This window comes from Merops nubicus, unplaced genomic scaffold (assembly GCF_000691845.1).
Source record: "Merops nubicus isolate BGI_N331 unplaced genomic scaffold, ASM69184v1 scaffold29939, whole genome shotgun sequence".
Lineage (NCBI taxonomy): Eukaryota > Metazoa > Chordata > Aves > Coraciiformes > Meropidae > Merops > Merops nubicus.
The window spans coordinates 1,715-13,978 of NW_008633487.1; the positions used below are offsets into that span (position 1 = coordinate 1,715).

Sequence of the window (12,264 nt, forward strand, 5' to 3'; positions counted from 1 at the left end):
TGTTTCATAGGGGTTATGCAGTGTCAGTGCATGTGTGTCAGCAGAGCAGTTTAAGATGCTTTGTCTACAGTGCATTAACCACATCTGACCATATATTTGGAACACATGCTTAATTAATATAACCAGATATCACATCATATGCAAGGAAGATTTTATATGTATTCTGAGTTGCAAGTGAACTTTAAGTGAAGCATGCCTTCTGCACTCTGCTATGAATAATAATAATTATTTTAGGCACTATGAAAACAATAGTACTATTGTAGCTGACACAGCATCCTTAGCAGAGCAGAGTATCTCTATAAAGAATGGAGAACTTCTGGTGTTCCATCTCATGGAATCCACAGGAACCTCCCAAGCTCTAGCAAACCCTGGAATGTAAGTTAGAAATTAGTTAGTAGACAAAATCCAGAGCCACCATAAAAAGTACGGACATCTAAAGGGAGCTGATAAAACCTTTCAGCTTCACTAACCTTTGCATAGTAGTCAGAGGTAGAAGAACCATATTTAAGATTTTTTGAAAAATCCATATTTCAGTTTTGCTTTCCATTCAACAAAGGAATCAAAACAACAACAGTTAAAGAAATTTTTAGCCACAAAAATGCATTTCTTAAAAAGGAAAAAAAAAAAGGAACATTTTTGTGGTCAGTTTAAATATTTTGCTTGTTAAAATAAAAACATTTTGTCCTGACATTTTCTGTTTCTAAACATTTTGAAACTGAGAAAAACCTCAACAGAATGGTTTTCCATTCCAAAACCTTATGAAATAAAGAATTTTGGTGCTCTGTTCCGGAACCAATGACACATGATGTTTTGGCATTAAAGAAAGGATTTTTTTAAAAAAATAATAGTGTTTTTTTTTTTTTTTTTTGTGTGTGTGTATGTTTTTGGTTTTTTTTTTCCAATAGTTTCCATGGAAAATCTCCTGACATTTTAGTGCACTGTATTCCCAGCTCATTAAGTAACATTTCAGTCTGTAATATATTCAACATAAAGCTTCCTCTCATAACTTATGAGCAAATGCAAAGTAACACAGGAGTACTAGGAAGAAATTACCAGACAGACACTGCAGATCGAGAGATTATAACAGTGCAGGTAGATGTCCCTGCATGTCAGTCAGAGATCTTTACTAAGGTCAGAAGTGGATTATTTGCTACTTCTATGAAAGAAAACTAATTAACTTAAAACAAACCTAGAAGCAGTTTACAGAAATATTTCTTTGTGCTATAAAATAGATCTTTGACATGTTTTTAAATATTTATACTATTAAATATGAGTGCTCTTTATGGTTTCTGTGGTTGTTCTTGTTAGCAGCAGTACTGTTGCTGCACAATACTCCCTTTTAATGACAGATCAGGAGCTTTTTAGTGCATTAACACGATGTATATATCAGAAGAAATGAACTCATACATACACTGGCCTGTAATCAGAGTAGAATCAAGCCATGTAAATTAAGCATTCCTACCTTCCACTACAATATGTTTGATAATTTCCTTTTTCTTAAGGACTAAGGAACAAATTTTCCCTGAGATCTAGCTGAGCTTATGAATAGGGCACTACTGATGAAGCCACTTCTTCCTTTGTGTGACTTTACTGGGCCTAGGGAAGCCTCTTGGAAGAAAAAGACAGGGGAAAGAGACAGGAAGAAGAGGCATGGTGATAAATTTGCCTTTTTTCTATGCTATCAAATAGTGATCACCAAATCCAGAGAAAGCTTTGGCTGTCTGGATGATCATGTGCCTTTCTTTTTATCATAAAGTTGAGGCAGAGCTGCTCATAAAAATGGCAAAATAAGCCAGGTGCTAAGATCTAGTTTTGTCTTTCCTTTGCAACACTTTTGGTGGTTAAAACATTTTTAAAAAGCTTCTCCCACTTCTCCATCTATGAAAATTATCTCATGTATTGCTGACTGATATTTTTTTGTCCCTATTTTGAATACCACAGCATTTTTTGGCAATAATTGTGTTTGCAATCTTTCCAGATTTTTTCTCTAAAACTTGTATATTTTTTTTCGCTTCCTGTTACTGTAATCTGAAGGGTTATGGTAGATTTTCTGTAGCCAAAAAGGTATGATATTCAAGAACTTTTTTTTTTTTTTTTTTAATTGAGCTGACATCCACATGCTTTCATGAAAGCTGACACTGAAAAATGTTATTCTTGGAAACCTGCCTCTCTGTGTTTCCTCTCTGGCTGGCATTCATAAATGTGTTTCTGTCTCTCTCCCTCCTATTTTTGTTTTGTTTTGTTTTTGTTTTCTCACTAATAGGAAGGGGACAAGCAATTAATCAGAGAAACAGCCACGCACCAGCTCAACCCAGAGCGTTATGTTCACACTTTTAAAGATTTGTCTAATTTCTCAGGATCTATAAACATTTCCTATCGCTACCTAGCTGGCACGCCTTTGCCAAGAAAAAGTAAGTAACTCAGTCTGAATGTTATGAAATGAGGTAATTTAAAAATGAGTGAAATCCATATAGTCCCTGTGGTATTTCTAGGCAAGAGGGACTGAGTTAAGCAGAGACAATCTCAAGAGTTAGTGGGGCAGCTGTCTCTCTGCATAGGCAGTTCCTGGGCAGCTGCTAGTTTAGCCCCAGCAGTGGTTACCTTCTGACCAAATGCCTGTCTTGCAGTTATCCTGCAGGCAGCCCCTGGATGGTCCATGTGACCATATTTTTGTGGATCTCTCTCAAGGCCAGAGGGAGATGATTTAGAAAGCAGGAGCAAGGCATGTGCTGGTGGTGCTCTCTAGCCACCTTCGGAGACCATACTGTCAGCCTCCATCTATATAACCAGTAAATCCAATCTAAGGTATGCTTGGATTATGTAGACACACTCTTCAGTTCCCCTGTTTTGCCAGTTCAGCAACTGTGAATGGATCTCCTTGTTCCTTTAGCTGTGATAACAAGGAAGGTGAATGGTGCTGTTATGGGGATGGCAAATGAGGATTCATCTTGCAGCCATCTGCACATGGACTGTCTAGTTAGTTTGTTTTCAGGTAGGGTTCAAGACTTCCATCTTGAAGTGAAATATGGCCTTACCTAGCTTTTAGACATATGTTCTCTGGGTTTCAAATCTATCATTTCACACGCATAACCAAGGTTCAGAAGTCCAAGCACAGGAGGTAAAATAAAATCATCTGTCAGTTGTTGATCTTCATAGAAAGCTATAAAGTTTGTTCAAATTATATTTGAGAAATCTGGGGCTCTGTAGGCAGTGTAAATGGCTTCTGGGGGCTGTACTTCACTGTACAACTGCATTTTTGAGTGGAATTAAGTCTCAAGGGAAATTCTGAATCACTTTATCAGAGCAGTCTTTTACAAACCACAATATTTTAAGAATGCTGAGGTAGGTTCAACTAAAGTACAACTTGTCAATTATGAAGTCTTAACTTTTTTAACATCAGAAGTCAGAAAATGGAGATATATTAGCAAATATCTGGAAAAATAAGCCATTATTTGGACTACTGGTGAAAATGCAATAGCAGTGACACCGAAAAGCAGAGATTAAAATTCTTTCCTTATAATTAAGATTCATCTCTCTGTACAAAGATGTAGCAGCATGAAAAAGTATTTATACAAGCACAGGTATGCAGTAGTAGACTCTTCTACTTTAAAAAAAAATCTAAATTACAGCTTGCAAGAAGGAGTTCCCTGTAAAATGTTCAATGAATCCTGAAAGAGGGTTAGAAGAAGAACTATTAGCAACAAAAAATTAGAAAAATTCAATTACAAATCAACATGCAGGAAAAAAAAAATCCATGCAATATTCATAAAACTTTAAAGTTATGCGTATGTGTAACTAGTCTTGCAGGGTGTTTAAAATGATAGAAGTTTGGCAATAAATCTAAAGCTTTTTATTTGTGCTGCATTTTGTAGTTCCTTGCTTTAAAAATATTGTGTGAATCATCTCACGTTCCCCTTTCTTTTAGCAGATTTTACAGCCTTATCACTGTCTATGTGGTTTCGTCAGCCAGGCATATATGTGCACATTGCTTTGGCTTCTGTCCACTACCTGCCATTCCTCGCAGTTAACAAGTGAATGTTTAATGCAATAGTCCATACATCTATTTGCTTGCAATGTGATTCTCCTTTCATGAAAAGGCAATGAATGTCCTTTGTGGCATGCAGCTTAGTAAGTTCACATACCAAATTTCTGTCTACACCATTCAGATTTATTTAATGTAAGCACAGTTCTGGAAGATAACTTTGTGGCAAAATGGTTTCCATCATCAGATACTCATTTTTTGTTTGAATTGTCTTTCTTACAGGGTATCTTACAATTGGGTTATCCTCTGTGAAACGGAAAAAGGGAAATTACTTGCTTGAGACCATCAAGTCCATATTTGAGCAGTCAAGTTATGAGGAGCTGAAAGAAATCACAGTGGTAGTGCAGCTGGCAGACTTTGACTCAGCCTGGTGTGAAGGGATGGTCCAGGATATTTCACAGAAATTTGCACATCACATAATCGCGGGCAGATTAATAGTCATTCATGTCCCTGGGGAGTATTATCCTGTACTGGATGGCCTCAAGAGAAATTACAATGATCCAGAGGACCGTGTGAAGTTTCGATCCAAACAAAATGTAGATTACGCTTTCCTCCTTAACTTCTGTGCTAATCTTTCTGACTATTACGTGATGCTAGAGGACGATGTTCGCTGCTCAAAGAATTTTTTGACTGCTGTTAAAAAAGTAATTACCTCACGAGAAGGATCCTACTGGGTGACTTTGGAATTCTCCAAACTGGGATACATTGGAAAGCTTTACCACTCTCACGACCTCCCACGCCTGGCCCATTTTTTGTTGATGTTCTACCAAGAAATGCCTTGTGATTGGCTACTCATTCACTTTCGTGGGCTGTTAGCTCAAAAGGAAGTGATACGTTTTAAGCCTTCTCTGTTCCAGCACATGGGATACTACTCATCTTACAAAGGAGCTGAAAACAAGCTAAAGGATGATGATTTTGAAGAGGAATCATTTGATATCCCTGACAACCCTCCTGCAAACTTGCACACCAACATGAATGTATTTGAAAACTATGAGGCAAGCAAGGCTTATAGCAGCATTGATGAGTACTTCTGGGGCAAAGCTCCTTCTACTGGAGACTTCTATGGAATTGTATTTGAAAAGCCCATTAAAATCAGTAAAATTAAAGTTGTCACTGGAACTGAAGACCGACAAAATGACATTTTGCATCATGGGGCCCTGGAAGTAGGAGAAAAGATTGTAGGGAGTAAAAAAGGGAGACAATGTACCACTTACTTGAGACTAGGGGAGTTCAAAAATGGGAATTTTGAAATAACAGATGTAGAACACAAAGTTCTGTTTGATATTAACTGCATGAGAATACTTGTTACCAAAAGTCAAAAAGAATGGCTAATCATTAGGAGCATTAGCATCTGGACATCTCAAACACCAAATCAGTAAAGCAAAGCCACCTGGAAAGGTGCAGAGTGTATACAATCAGCTGGGTCCCAACTGGTGCCATTCCCCAGAAAAACTGATATTTCCAGCTCTTCACTAGAGACACATAAAATCTGGGAAAATCACTAAACAAGCAAAGCAATTTATTTTTTACTAGTTTGACCAGGCAATACACAAACAATTATTTGTTGAAAGTTTTGAATTTTATAACAAACGCAAAGTCCTCAAACCTCTCTTGAGATCTTGAACCCCTTTTTTATTATCATTTCTCTGTATGAGAGATCTTCTGGATTAAAGAGAACAAAACATAACATCCTATAATTTCCAAAAGGTTGAAAGCTATGACCAGGATGTTGTGAAAAGAAATTGGATTGCACATTAGACACATATAAATTTGAAATGTTGTGGTAGAAGGCATTTGTACAATAGTTGTTGATGTGGTTCATTTAAAGGCAGTTGTGACAAGGAAATCTGCCCTGAAACTGGCAGTTTCATTCTGAGCACTGTAAGAAAATAGTGTGGCTAATCATTGCAACTTCTTTTCAAAAGGGAATGTATGTAAAATTATAAATCTGACATGACAACTATGTAAAAAAATAGATAATTGCATCTGTTATTCTGTCTCAACAAATATCTTTTGTTCTTTTTCCTGGGTCCTTTCACTGAAACAAGCACTGCCTGGATTCTATATTACGCAGGGGACCAATTTTCTCTCCTTATTTGAACAAAACACCTCACAGTAAGCAAGCATTCTGCTTGAGTACAGATATTGCTATCAAATCCAAGCACCTCAAGGGCAACACTGTTCTCTTAACAGGCATCTTAACAGATCCCAGCTTCAGCATTTACTGTTCCTTCATGATATTTCAAGATATTCCTTCCATGAGAAATTTGCACCAAGCTGAAAACTACAGCTTATTTTCCAAGGACTGTTGTGTCTTCCGTATCTACATGTCCAGTCCATGTATGATACAAACATAGGGTGTATTGGGTTAATCAATTGGAGGTGATTGTATCACCAATATTTCCTGGATGATCTCTAGCCATCAGATGCAAATTAAAAATGCATCATAGAATCATTTTGTTTGGAAAGAACTTTAAGATCATCAAGTCCAACTGTTAACCCAGCACTGCCAATTTGCCACTAAACTATGTCCCTAAACACCTCATCTACACATCTTTTAAATACCTCCAGGCATGGTGACTCCACCACTTCCCCAGGCAGACTGTTCCAGTGCTTTACAACCTTTTTGTGCAGAAATTTTTCTTAATGTCCAACCTAAACCTTGATTCAATGAAAAATTAATATGTTTCTAAATTAAGGGGCTTTTTTGTCTCAAGTTTTCTAGTTCTGATCATGTTAGTTTTGTAGACCTCTTCCCACTGTGTCTGTTTATTTCCCTTAAGCTTATTTTGCTTGGCTTTAGCCAAAAAGCAGAAAAGTTCCCTCACTCCTCATGACTTCAGTGTCAGCTCTGGGCTTTTATTGCATCACACAGGGAAGCTGCATAGCTATAAGGTTTATAGTATATGCATATATTTGGATTAGCAGAATCTAAGAGGGCTTTTCCTCTAAGAAATTCTCCAGATTCTCTCAGTAGACACTTTAAGAAATCCATGAGTATCAAGTGTGACACAGACGAACACTGTATTGTCAATCTCATGAATACTGTGGTTATCATCTAATTGCATATATAGGTTTTAGTTAAACCTGGAAGGCAAAGATTAAATTTGAAGAATGCCTGCACTGGCCAAGAGTGAAATAACTACTGTACTCAGTACATGTAGATCTAACATGGTTATTTCAGAAGGGTAAATAATTCAAAAATCTACACAAAACAGCAATGCAATTGCTTTTCCTGGTTCATAAATCCTGATAAATTCAGGTCTGGTTTTGGCAAATCCCCCAATACAGAGGTAAGGTACATTTTAAAATAAATCTTCTAATATATGCTTCCGCATGACTCAGAAAAACATCTCCTTCTCAAAGAAAGTCTTTGTTTCTTTCTTCTTTAATACACTCTTAAAAGCTGAATACATACTCAATCTGAAAGGAAAAATAGCAACATTTTTTAAAATTAAAAATATGTACTACTCTTATGTGGTTATAAATACTTACAAAGCACTTGCTTTCTAACAGTGTTCTTCTATGATTATCAAGTAATTAGCTGATAACTAGTTATTAGTCAACAACAATTTTCTTGATGAACTGTTATTCTTCTATTTCTCTTTTCCTTGATCATTAACTACGAGTGCCAAAGCACACGTAACTAGGTTAACCATGAATATTACCTTTACTTTTATTCAGAAATGCAGTATGCCCAAACCAGTCTTCTAAATTATAATGGAATATATATTTAATCCTAAGGTTTAAAATGTTCTTGGAATCAAAACCATACACAATGTGAATGGTTAGTACAAATTAAATTCTTTCAACATAAGGCTCAAGTAATTTAAATGGTATTTTTGAATTAGGAGCTGAACAAACCTTTTAAAACTTTCTTTTTTAAAACAGCAGCAGTAGTGAGTATCATCTTCAATGTCATGGCTTAGCAGTGAGAACTCTCCTCTGGTTGTTACCAGTCTGAGAGAGTCAAACCCACAAAAGCCAAATGAATGACTGGGTGTGGACAGTGGTATTTGCTGGGAATGAGAGGCATGCACCACTCTTCCTGTTGAATTTCTGTTGGTTTGGAAAAAAATAATTAACAATGCATTTATTCCAGGAGACATGAGCACACAGTTCTGCAGGCTAGTGTTTTGAGCACTCACCTTAGTGCCTGGATCCCAGCTCCTCCTCCACAGAATGCAGATTTTATACAACTCATTCACATGAAAAAAGTTGACAAATTTTGGAAAAAAATAAAAAAAAATATGTAGAATCAACAATCACTGTTTTTCAAACAAATTTCAGACAGATATATTTGAATAATTGTTTTTTCTTCATATGCTAAGAAAAGTTGATTGTCTTCTGAAAGGAAAATATTTGATCAGACATGTTCATGAATACTTCTCAAAGTTTGGATTTTCTTTCTTCGACTGATGAAACAAAGGTTAGCAGTGTCACAAAACTCTGTTCATTGGTGTATACAGTTGATTCCGTTGGTATGTATATCCTGGGTTCATTTGTAGACTGAACAGCGATATTTTCATACTGAAATGCCAACACTGGAAATATTACAGTGTAGTCCACACAGTGGTGGATCTATTTTTCACTGAAATACATACATTGTTGCTAGTGACCCTGTTTGGGATTCCTCTTTATAATGTCCCTAGGCTTTTTTTTTAATTTTTCTTAAATAAATGCCAGTTTGTCTTCACATAGTGTAACCTCTCTAACATAAGAAATTCTTGGGAAGTAAAATATTACTCACTGTGAATTAAAAGAACTGAGATCTTAGTTTAGTGCAGAACAAACAAACCCAGAAAACAGTAATTTTCAGGCGAAACAGTTTTAGCATATTTACTATACATACTATTATAAGGATAATTTACTAAAGTGTTATATTAATTTTTTTTTATTTTTAATTCAATGTTCTAACATGATGTTTAATTCATGTTCTAACAGAGAACAATGTTCGCTGCTCAGTATTCTCTTGTGTTAGGCACTAATATTTTTGCTTTTATAAATTGAAATCGGGAACTTAATAATTATTGAATCATTAAAAATTAAATAAACAGCAAACTATAACACCTTAGAAAATATTTCATCTTGGAAAACTATTAAAAGGAAAAAAACCCCACACAGTTAACTGTCTTAAAAAATGTAGATGCAATCAGCTTTCATTGTTAAAGGACTTCATAGTTGCTGATCAAGATGACAGTTCTTACTGATCAAGATGACAGTTCTTACTATTCTCATGATAGGCTACATTTTATTAAGTATTAAATTATGAGTAGTAATGCAGATCACGTATCATGAGCTTAAGCAGTGTCTTTTCCTCAAATGGTATAGTATAAGGTTTTGTAAAACACAGGTGGAAAATGCAGGTGTCATAATGAAAACAAACTATGTGATTTTGATGTCATATTCTATATACAAAGACAAACAAGTGTTTCTATCACTTCAGCAGCTTTTCAGAAAAAGTAAAACCATGGACTTAACCCTTGTTCTTCTATCCTTGGTCCTTGAAGATAAAAACTACAAAAGTTTTACACCCTTTAATGGAAGCAGGATTGACCTATATACTATAAAAGTCTGAATGTGTTCATTTTGTAATTTTTATTTTATACATACATACATAAATGAACATTTATCTTATCTTTTCCATTTTAACTTTAGCCATCCTGTATAGCTGAAATGAAAATAATCTATAAACCGATCTATTTTGACATCTTTGGATAGCATTTTCCAAGTTCTTGCCTGTTTTACTATTTTTCTCACAGCAAATACATTCTGTTTCACCAAGGCATTCACACCCTTTAGCAGTACAGTCAGGCTTGTAGACTGAGGCTAGACTCCTCTTTCTGCTGTAAATTGAAAGAGGAGCACATCAAGAATCAACTCAGTGTACAATGGTTGTGTGTCTGTTTCTCTCCACTGACTATGGTGGGAGGCTATGCGAGTGGTTTGGCCTGAAGGTTAATTTCCTAGATAGTTGGAGATACAGGAGATCCATTTCTTTTTCCATGATTACATATAATACGTATAAATCTAGATAAAAACATATGATACATATAAACCTTTATGGATATTTTCCTATCTGCAGCACCACTCTTCACAAGAGGGATGTAGAGTATCTTCTTCTTAAATATTATCTTGCAATTTCAGTGCAAGTTGTTCAGCTTTAGAGTGAGGAATATGAACCTTTAATCTAAAGCCTTATTTATTACACATTTTTTTAACTATGAAATTAAGTACAGAGGAAAAATAATTGCAATAACATTTCCATAATAGTAGTTCATTGCTAAAATGACATAAAACTGAATTGATATCTAGGCAGATACTAGGCTATTTTTCAGTCATTTTTCCAGACTTTTTCAACTGACATACCACCTGCTACAAATTCTCAAATAAAATTTCACTTTTTCCTGACAGTTGTGAAAAGGCTTTTAAAATTCCACATAGAACTTGAAAGCACTTTAAGTAGGATTATATCGCTAATTAAACCCTTTTCTAGCCCTTTGCTGGACTTATGTGAGCATGCCACATTTAATGAGTAAAGCTGGACATCGAAAGCTGGTGCTCATTTCTTCCATTCAGTTGGTTAAATAGCTGTCTTCCCTCTTTCTTGCTATTTACCCATTAACATTGTTTTTTTCTTTTGCCAGTTCAGGAAAACCTGCCTGGCAGCCACAGAAATGTCAGGCTGTGAATTCTCTGCTCTCAAAGGTACTGTGTACCTTATGAAATGTTCCTGTTTCTTAACAGACACATACAATTTTTTGAAAACCATCACAAGCACAGTGTTCATTTTTTGGGCTCTTCCTTCTTGATATTAGAGTGAGTTTTCTTCTTAGATAACTTCATTGAGCAAATTAATAAAAAAAAAAAGACACTACCAGGAAAAAAAATAACCGCTATGCAAAAAAAAAACCCTTTAATTTTTAAAACCAGGTTCAAAGTTTTCTTTGTGATCAGACTTTGTTTATCCTGACCAAAGAAAAAGTTAAATATTATGTGTGTGTAATTCTGTTGTATGTTTGCACTTAACTAATTTATTGTTTAAAGGTGGTTGGTTTTCATAGTACCATTGCATTAACCTTTTTACAGCCAAAGAGACCCTATGAAAGCCCCTAGAACTGCTCTTTTTTTTTTTTTTCTGTCTCAATAAAAATAATAGATTTACTTTTCAAAAGTATTGCCCTGGGCATGCACACTCAAGTGGTACACAAAGAACAATATTGGTTGTCTGTCCAGCTTGCTGTACTGCAGCACTGGAATATTTATGTCTACCAGAATGGGAGAGGGAATGTAATTAAAAAGCAGTTACTATCCTTGCCACAGCACTTGTAATATTTTCCAAAATAAATGTAACATATGAAAAGACCTTTTGGCTTTAATGCCCTTCTCTTTAAACACAGTACTATTCAGTTTTCTCTTAAATGTAGATACCACAAACTCATTTATTTAACTTGGGCCAAAAGTCTATAGAATCCAAGAGGAAAAAAACGTATTTTAAAGGAAATTTGACAGCAAATTACTATATACTTTTATTTTTTTATTTTTCAATTTTATGTATATTCACCTTGTTCTTATGGATTTAGAGTTCCTGCTCAAACAGATATCTAGAGCTTCAATTTAAAATGTTCTGGCTTTTTTTTTTTTTTTTTGCCTTAGTATATCTTGCACCACTAAGAGCAAAGATCCTAAGGCATAAGGTAAACCCTCACACCAGCGTTTGTTGCTAGTGAAAGTCCCTTGCTTTGCGCTGATGCCACTTGGGACATTTCAGTTCATCGGCAACTTTAGAGATTATTCTAATTCCCAGTTATACTTTCACTAGCATACACAGGCATTCCCTCCTTCTCTCTTTAATTTCAATACTGAATAAATTCACATCATCATGGGTAAATACTGCCAAACCACTTTCACCTCCATTTGGGAAACTGGAACTGTTACTGTCATTTATTTCTCAGACTTGCTTCCTTCATCTGGCCATTGCTCACTGCATTAAAATGCCACATCTGCTAAGTACACAATCAACATGTTATAATGAGTCGCCCTTTTAAGGGAGAAGTGCTAACCCTTTTTTTGCCTTAAAACTCTAAGGATGCACTATTTGATCGTGTCAAAATTATACATACACATTTCCACCTCCATGAATATCTTATAAAGCAAACTGGTTTTGTTAATCACTCCTGCAGATGGTTCCTGGCAGCAGTTTGATTTTTCATTTGTCAAGC

General features: G+C 35.4%; 1 protein-coding gene across 1 annotated transcript; it reads left to right on the forward strand.

Annotated features, from left to right (window-relative positions):
* Positions 1–234: 234 nt before the first annotated feature.
* On the forward strand, positions 235–5,421 carry MGAT4C (MGAT4 family, member C; the record flags this gene model as incomplete). The annotated part of the gene is made up of 3 exons (XM_008948275.1): positions 235–319; positions 2,264–2,411; positions 4,265–5,421. Coding segments are annotated over 3 exons (1,390 nt in total), but the record flags the coding sequence as incomplete, so codon positions are not given.
* Positions 5,422–12,264: the final 6,843 nt, after the last annotated feature.